Source organism: Vombatus ursinus, unplaced genomic scaffold (assembly GCF_900497805.2).
Source record: "Vombatus ursinus unplaced genomic scaffold, bare-nosed wombat genome assembly UNPS02007284.1, whole genome shotgun sequence".
NCBI lineage: Eukaryota > Metazoa > Chordata > Mammalia > Diprotodontia > Vombatidae > Vombatus > Vombatus ursinus.
In genome coordinates, this window is record NW_020947062.1 from 7,161,923 (window position 1) to 7,171,442 (window position 9,520).

The 9,520-nt window shown below is 36.6% G+C and overlaps 1 protein-coding gene across 1 annotated transcript in view; it reads left to right on the forward strand.

Annotated features, from left to right (window-relative positions):
- The window catches only part of WDR25 (WD repeat domain 25), a 249,064-nt gene extending 239,846 nt beyond the window's left edge, over positions 1-9,218 (forward strand). The window contains exons 5-7 of the mRNA XM_027849223.1: positions 567-737; positions 5,028-5,168; positions 8,994-9,218. Of these exons, the coding sequence (XP_027705024.1) occupies positions 567-737; positions 5,028-5,168; positions 8,994-9,215 (534 nt within the window). The 3' untranslated portion in view covers positions 9,216-9,218. The remainder of the gene's footprint in view (positions 1-566; positions 738-5,027; positions 5,169-8,993) is intronic.
- The last annotated feature ends 302 nt before the right edge of the window (positions 9,219-9,520 follow it).

Below are 9,520 nucleotides of genomic sequence, written 5' to 3' on the forward strand. Positions count from 1 at the left end.
TTATCATCGGTGATATTTCATGAAGTCTCAATGTTAGAAGGGACTTTTACAGGTTAACTTATTGAAGCCAACATGCACCATACATGAACGTATAGAGATAAAATTTCTAAATAAATTCTAAATAAAATTTTCTAACCCAATAAAAATATAGAAATCACATAAATATTTTGTGAAGTGTAGGAATTGATCACTATCAATGAATAAAGTAGAGATTAAGTTGTACGAATATGAAGGGAGGATTAGAGGGTATATGGAATGGAAGTAATAGCCCAAATAAGAGGTGATGAGGCTCTCAGCCAGGATGGTGACAGTGGAGATGGTAAGGAGGAGACTGATACAAGAGGTATTTTGGAAGGAAAATCGACAGATCTTGGCAAGATGTGGAGGATGAAGGATGAACATATTCAAGATGCCACATGAGAATAAGATTCTGTTATACTTAGAAGATGGGGGAAAATTGCCAGCACACTCAGCAGATGCTTCCTCATCTGGGTAGTGGAATTTCTGTCTAGTATCCTCCACTCTTTCTGAAAACCTGTATGTAATTTGTATGTGTTATTTGACAGGTAATCAAAGTCTACAAAGCTTCAATCCAACAAACCTTAGATATCCTCTTTCTTCGTGATGGAAACGAGTTCCTGAGTAGCACAGACTCTGTAAGTCGTGATTCTGCCGATCACACCATCATCGCATGGGACTTCCATAGTGCTGCCAAGGTCTCTAATCAGATCTTTCATGTAAGTCACATGGGCACTTTTCATCTTGGAGAGTTTGATTCTCCCAAACATGACCTGGGCTCTCCTGACTCTGCATTTTGTTTTACATGGATTCTTACACTTGGAATCTTACTCTCTGTCTCCGGAATTCTTTTTAATCCTCTGAAGCCCAATTCAAATGTTATCCCCTTCCCAAATCTCCCCTTTGGTAACAAACTTTTTTCTCAGGTCTCATATAGTACTTGGTACCTTAGGTACATTTGTTATGTGTTATTGTTTTTTGTGTGCATCATATCATGCTACTAGGCTTTGAGATTGGGGACCCTTTATCTAAATTTTGTGCCTTCCTTGCACTGAATATAGTGCATTGCACATGGTACAGGCTATTAAAGTGTTTGATGAGTGGATGCAAGCTAAGAACGAGAATGAGCTTTTCAATTAACTTGATCTCTATGAGTTTATTCATAAAATAAATGTTTATTAAACCCTATTGTATTTGGTGCCCTGTATTAATGTTAGGCTGTGATTTTAGGATAAATAAGATTTGTTCCTTTGCTCAAGGAACTCCCAGGCCAGTTGGGGAAATGAGATAAGTATAATGAAAATTAGATTATGATAATTAGATGTGATAAGAGGAGTAAAAAAATACTGTGAGATCAGTTGAGGGAGAGCTCACTTTGAGCTAGGAGAGGGAATGATCAGGGAAAGCATCGTGGACAAGATGGCATTTAAGTTGGACTTTGAGGGATAGGTAGGATAGCAAAAGGTAAAAATGGAGGGACTTTTGGGTATAAGGTACAGCTCAAGCAAATACTTTGAAAATAGATTTTTATTGATATATATATTTTAATTTTTAAAAATAATTAATTTATTTTTAGTTTTTAACATTCACTTCCATAAGATTTTGAGTTTTAAATTTTCTCCCCCTCCCCTCAACAAGACAACAGTGTGCAATCTGATATAGGCTCTACTTACACATTCATATTAAGCTTATTTTCCCATTCGTCATGATATAAAGAACAATTAGAACTAATGGGAGGAACCACAAGAATGAAGCAATAAAACAAAACAAGAAAGGAAAAGGAGAACAAATGGTATGCTTCCATCTGCATTCAGACTCCATAGTTCTTTCTGTGGATGTGCATAGCAATTTCCATCGTGAGTCTTTTGGAGTTGTCTTAGATTCTTACATTGCTGTGAACAGCCAAGTCTATCAAAGTCAGTCATCGCACAGTGTGGCTGTTACTGTTATTGATATATTTTGTTTTAACATCTCTTGTATGCCCTTCTTTCCCCCCCTAAAGAGCTATAATGAATAATTGTTTTAAAAATTTGTAACAATAATTTTTTTTTAAAAAAGACAAAAAAATCAGCAAAACTGATCAGTACATCAAAAAAAAAACTGATCTTATACGTAATTTTCCCCACTCATGTACCTCAACCTTCCCTATCCCTTTTTCTTCCCCCATATCTGTGCAAAAGTACAGGGGTGGTGTCTTCCCATATCATTTCTTTAGGACCAAGTTTGTTTTTTGTAATTTGCAACATTCATTTTCTGTTGTTTTGTGTTTCTTTTTATATTGTTGTAGTCATTGTGTATTGTTTTCTTGGCTCTGCTTACTCTTCACCAGTTCATGTAAGTTTTTCCATGATAAGGAAATACTTTTTAATAATAGTTGTCTCCTCAAGTCATTGCAGCAGAATGGATAGGAGAGTGTAGCAGAGTGGATAGGTGGTGGCAGAGTAGATGGGACAGTGTGGCAGAGTGAGTAGGAGAGCATGGTAGAACAGATATAATGGTGGCAGAGTAGATAGGGTAGTGTGCAGAGTGGCTGTGTTGGTGGCAGGGTAGAGAGGAGTGGTAGACCTGACGTTAGGAAGACCTGGCTTTGAATCCTGCCTCAGACTCTTACTAGTTGTATAACCCTCAGCAAGCCATTTTTCCTGTCTTGATCTCAGTTTCTTCATCTTTCAAATGAGGGGACCAGACTCACTGACCTCCAGTGTCACTTCCTACCCTAAATCTTTGATCCTGGGGGCACACACGTATGTGATTGGTGGTCCATTAACTCATGGTTATAGTTTTAACTTCTTCCCAGTGAAATATGAAGCTGTGCTTATGTGTTGACTTAATGTAGGACTTTGGGACATTCTATTTGTGTCAGTAAAATGACATACAATGGAAAGGGTAGTTTTAAAAAGTGTTTTCAATGATCTAGTGACTATAAATGGCAGTATCATTCAGCCTTGTTTCCGAAGTATTCCACCAATAGCACTAGCAATTGGGAAATTGTATACTGCTGATTACTGTCTTCTCTGAATAACAAAGTCATAGAATGTTAGAACAGGAAGGAAGCAGAATCATGGCAGAGCGAGGATCATGGGTTTAGAGCTAGCAGGAGCCTTAGAGATGATCTAGCCCAGCCCCTTCACCCTTCCGATGTGGTCACTGAGATCTGGAGAGTTCAAGCATCGACTACCTAATGAGTGGCAGAGGATAGTGAGTAAGTTCAGGTTTTCAACCCAGGCCCTTTGTCGGAAGGGATCACCGGAAATAGAACTTCAGGTCTAGAAGGAATTTTAGTCTATCTAATCTAATGTCCTCATTCTGCTAAGAAGTAAACTCCATCCCAGAGGAGTACAGGTGGCTTGCCCAAAGTCATATCTGAGTTGGTACAGATGCAGGACTACAGTATGAGTTTCTTGATTCCTGGTTCAGTGTACCCTGCTGCTTTCCCTCATCTAGACTTGCCAGAGAGAAATTTGTCTGTTCTATTTGTCACACTTTCTTTAAGTACTTATATAGTCATAGAGGTCTGACACGTAAGGGAATCACATCCTAAAACTTTTAAAGTTTCTCAACTGTGTAGGGCTAAAGCAACCCTTTGCCAGCCTAGTATGCTAGAAAGAGGTATGATGTTTAAAAAGCTTCAAGAGGTGTAATTTTGGGGTAATTTAATCATTTTATTAATAAGGTTAGCATGTTATTAATAAAAGAAGTCAGTGGCACACTCAAATGCCAAAGACCCCTCATGGCAGTGGGCTCACAGTTTACATGCCCTTGGAAGAGCAGGTATTTCTGAGGGTAGCAATCAACTATGATTGGTTAACAATTAATGAGAAAATGAATATTATAGTGAAAGGTGGGTTTTATTCCAGTGAGGGTCTTTCTTGAAGTATGTAACTTGTATCACTCAAGTTTTAGTCAAAGAAACTTATCAATTTCCGTATCGTCTATCCAACAAAAAGGGATAATCCACATTTTCCCAGATCTATCAGAGTAAACATAATGAGCAGGAATCCTCCCATTAGCCTAAACTTAGAATTTTTTTTTACTGTCTTTGATTAGGTCTTTAGTCTGGGTAAATCTTTGAGAAAGATTTTCCATGCTGTTTGATTTATGGATGAGGAATTAGAAAAGGGGAAAAACCTTGGTCCAGATTCAATAATTAGTTATTAATACAAGAGAGAAATAATAATTTCTCTCAGAGGCTTAGCCTTGGAATCAGGAGACTCAGGTTCACGTCTTCGTTTTGCTTACTAGCTGATAGACTGGCTCACAGAGAATCTTACAGCCAGAAGACATCTCAGAGGTCGTCCAGTACAAATCCAGTCTGAAGTGTGAATCTCCTCTGTGACTTCCCCATGGTAACCCCTCTGAAGTGGCCTGAAGGATAGAATGTAGTGGGAAGGGAGCAATGGACACATAGAAGAATTGGGTTTGAAATCAGCCTCTAATAGCTGTATGTCTGTCCCCACATTGAACCTCAGTTTTTTCATCTTTAAGATGGGAGTAGTGTTTATTATCCCATATTCATTTCTTGATGTGCTTATTAAGTGAGATGGTGGGTGAGCCATGTAAACTGTAAAATGCTTTGTTCATGAGTTATAATGATAACACATAAGATTTAAGAAGTCATTCTTACCCCAAGGTCAGCTGTGCAAGTATTAGTATCTTCATTTTATATATGAGGAAGCTGAGGGTCAGAGGGAGGTTATGTAACTGTGTCCAAGGTTGCTTACAAGGCTCAGCTGAATCTTGAACTCAGTACTCTTGGTGTTGGACGTTGCTTTAGGAGATATTTGTTAAGTATCTGCTGTTTGCCCACCCCTGTGCTTAGTATTATGAGAGACAGACAAAAAGTGGACTCACCTCTTGACTTCAGGGAGCTCACAGTCTAGTTGCAGAAATAGGAGTCACAGGAATCACTTGAGAATTATATAAGGCATTACCTTAGGATGTGCTGAATTGTGTGATCTGCAAATAGTATAAAACACTTTTCTTTATTCCTATTCCCTGTTAAATTTTAGGAGCGGTTTACCTGTCCTAGCCTCACCTTGCACCCAAAAGAATCTATTTTTGTGGCCCAGACAAATGGAAACTATATGGCATTATTTTCAGCACTGAGGCCATACCGGATAAATAAAAAGAAACGTTATGAAGGACACAAGGTATTTATTAATTTCTCCTTTTATTCTCCTCAGTGAACCATCAGAACCATTTTCCCAAAGGACTTAAATTTCATAATTCATCCTAATTATGATGACATATTGGAGCTTGCAAGCCACTGACTTTAATTATGGGTTTTCTTTTCTCAAATTTTCTTTTAAAAAAATTATAAAATTGACTAACATCAGCAAACATGAACATTTCCAGATACAAAGAAGAGAAAAAGAGAATTGTGGAAAATGGTATGTCTGTTATATATAGTTATTTTTAAAAGTCTATGTCAGATTTAACACTGTAGTAATACCACTGCCCTGCTTTCTGTGCCCCCTTTGAACATCATCCTGCTCTCCTCTGTATGTTTTCTAAATGTTTCTTTGACACTCTTTTATTTTTATTTTTGTATCACTATTACCACGCCTTACCACTTCTCACAACTCTTCCTCTTCCCTTGCCAGAAATAAAAGCCTTCTCTTGTAATAATTAAGTATAGTCAAGCAAAACAAATTCATTCATTGGTTGTGTCTGAGAGTGTATGACTCACTTAGCACCTCGAGGCCAGCCATCTCTGCCAAGAAGTGGGAAACATGGTTTAATAAGACTTTTGCAATCCTGACTGGTCATAAATTGATCCAGGTTCTGAAATCTTTGTAGTGTTGTGATCATTGTGTAAATTGATCTCTTGATTCTGCTCACTTCACTATGTCTCAGTTCATATAAGTCTTCCTGATTTCCCAATCTATCCATTTTGTCATTTCTTTTGGCACAATAATATTTCATTATATTCAGAAGCCATAATTTGTCCAGTTATTTCTTAATTGATGGGCACCCACTTTGTTTCAGGTTCTTTGCTATAACAGCAGGTGCTGCTATAAATATTTTTGTTCATGTGGTTCCTTTCTCTCTTTTCTTTGGTGGATTAGTAGATGAGAATGCTGGGCTTGGAGTCAGGAAGACCTGCATTTGAATCTTACCTCAAACATTACTTCTGTGATGCCAGGACAAGTCAGTTAACCACTGCCAGCCTCAGTTTTCTTATCTGTAAAATGGTTATAATAATAGTAACTACCTCACAGGGTTGTTGTGAGAACACAATGAGGTGACATACATACACATACATACATACAAACATATATGTAAAGTGCTTTGCAAACCTTAAAATACTATATTAATCTTACAATATGCCTACTAGTGGTATCATTGAGGCAAAGAATTAGTGACTTTTGGAGTATAGTTCCAAATTGCTTTTCAGAATACTTGAACCACTTCCTAGCTCTACCAGAAGTGCATTGGAAACTATATTTATACAAAAATCCAATACCATATACCACAATGAGCTGTGAAGATATAGGTCATAAAAAAGAAGGCGATGCCATTTATAGATTAACCCCTCTAAATCTGCCTGTCTTCCCATGTTCTCTCCAATGGTTGTCATTTTCCTTTTTTGGTCATCTTTGTTAATCTGTTAAGGAAGAATTTTAGAGTTGCTTTAGTTTGCATTTCTCCTCTTAGTGATTTGGAGCATTTTTTCATATGACTTTTGATAGTCTATTTTTCTTCTTTTGTGTGTTCATATCCTTTAGCACTTACTTATTGGGGGATAGATTATTGTTGTTCTTATGTATTTGTGTATTCATGTGTGTATTTAGGATATTAGATCTTTTTCAGAGAAATTTGCTGCAGAGATTTTTTTTTTTAACTATTTCCCTTATATTCAAATTGCATTGACTTGGTAGAAAAACTTCAATTTTATAGTCAAAATGATCAATTTTACCTTTTGTGATCTATTTCATCTCTTGTTTGTCAAAAACGATTCCTCTATCCACATCTGTGAATGGGTATCTCTCTTCTGATTTCTCAATGCTACAATCTTGTATATTTCTAGAATTCATTGGTACATAGTATGTTATTTTGGTATAAACCTAATTTCTGCTGGGCTGCTTTTCAGTTTTCCAGACAGCTTTTGTCGAACAGTGCATCTTTATCATGGAAGCTGGTGTTCTTGCCGTTATTATTGAACATTATGCCAGGATGTTCAGTTGCTTCTGGGATTCAAATCCCTAGTTTGTTCCACTGATCAACTTTTCCATTTTTTAAAAACAATATCATGTAGTTTAGCTGACCACTGTTGTGTAATATGGTTTGAGATATGATGCTGCTAGGTCCCCTGCCTTCCCATATTTTTTCATTATTTTTTCATTTTTCATTATTTCCCTTAAGATTAAATTTCCAGATGAATTTTTTTTATTTTTTTCTAGGTCTGTAAAATAATCCTTTGGTAATTCAGTTGGTAGGAAACCAAATCTGTGGAGTAATTTAGGTAACAGTGAATTACAAGAAAACTGAGACAGTAAAATAATAGTGTCAGGAGATTTTAGTGTCCCTATCTAAGTTTTAGGCTAATCTAACAGAAAGATAAACAAAAGGGAAACTATAGAATTGAATGAATTGCAGGAGAAACTAGAGCAAAAAGACTTATAGCATCTTCTAAATGGGACTGCTAAATAATATACACATTCCTCAGCACCACATGGAACTTTTATAAAAATTGACCATGTATTAGGGCATAGAGATATTGCAAATAAATGTAAAAAGGCAGAAATAGTAAACACATCCTTTATAGACCATAATGCAATGAATATAGTAATCAATTCAGGGATACATAATCTCTAAAGTCCCATCTGTTCTATGATGCTAATAATATTACTATCCCCATTTTACAGATCAGGAAACTGTAGTTTTTATGGGGATCTTGTCTAGTGGCAGAGCCAGAGCTTAAATCCAAGTCATCTGTGTTAAAATTTGTTACTCTTTCTACCGTGATATGGTGCCTACCTGTCAGGCATGTCTCAAGTAAATACAATGTTGTAAGGGATAGTTTATTCCACTGAACAATATTATAAATGAGATGGCAAGCAGACTGGTACTTAGAGGAGTTAATACCACTGGGGCTCAAGTCCTAATTTTGACCATCAGCAAATGTACATTTCACATATCAAGCAATTGACTGAATAAAGTTACGAAGGAATTTTTAGATGCTAAATGGGATTTGGATTTAATGTATTAATGATGTTGCTATAAAATTATATTCATCATGTTATAAGAGAGAATTCAGTGAAGGTGAGTACATTGGGAAATATTTTAAAAAATGACAAATGGCATCAGTAAATTTATTTTTTTTAATGACATTGGTCAGAATGGTGGCTATTCCATGTATGGTGCTGCTGCTGCTACTGCTAGTGCTGCTGCTAATTGATGTTCCACAGAGCTTTAACTTTCACAAAGCACTTTCCTTATAACAGTGTGAATTGTCGGTCAATATTCATTTTACCAGTGAGGAAACTGAGGCTCAGAGGGATTAAGTGACTCATCTTAGATCTCAGAGATAGTGAGAGTCAGATCTGACATAATAGACAGCTTGACTTGAATTCAGGTCTTCTGCCACAGTGGATAGAATACTGGTCCTGGAGTCAAGATCTGAGTTCAAATGTGACCCAAGATACTAGCAGTTTAACCTTGGGCATGCTATTTAGCCTCAGTTTCCTCATCTATAAAATGGGGATAGTATTAACACTTAACTTCCCAGAGTTGTCATTGAGGATAAAGTAAATTATGATGTTTATAATGCATTTTGCAAACCTTAAAGCCTTATATAAATGCTGTTATTAGTATTATAAAATTAGCATTATAAAACTGTTAGTATTCTAAAATTAACATTATAAAAATTAGTATTATAAAATTAGTATTTTGTATCAGACCATGCTGCTTCTCACCTATATTTCAGTGTATTCTTTGTCAGCTTACATTGTCTTTTCTTTCCAACCATGCAGGTAGAAGGCTATGCTGTGGCCTGTGAGTGCTCTCCGGATGGGGCCATTTTAGTGACTGGCAGCGCTGATGGCAATGTCTTTTTCTACAATTATCGTAACTCAAGGATCATTTGTACTTTTCCGGCACATAGTCACGCATGTGTTGGCTCTACGTTTCACCCAGTTCTTCCCTCTGTTCTGGCAACATGTGACTGGAGTGGGAAGATTAAAGTCTGGCAGTAAAGGGAAACCTGTGTGTGTGATTTTTTCAAAAAAGAAACTGGTCAAGCCTCCAGGGACAGTGAAGCACTGTGGTTGTCTCACAGGGCTGTTGGACTATTGGGAGGTTTTGTTTTTGTTTTTATTTTTTTGTTGTTGTTTTTGCTTTATGAATAATTAATGAGTAAATATTTATTGGTGCTTACTAAAGAATCCTGACTTGGAGTCAGAATATATGGGTTGAATTCTAGCTCTGCCATTTACTAGCTGTATACCTTGAAAAAGTTATTTCAGTTCCATCGAAAAACAATTTATCTGGTATGTAAGGC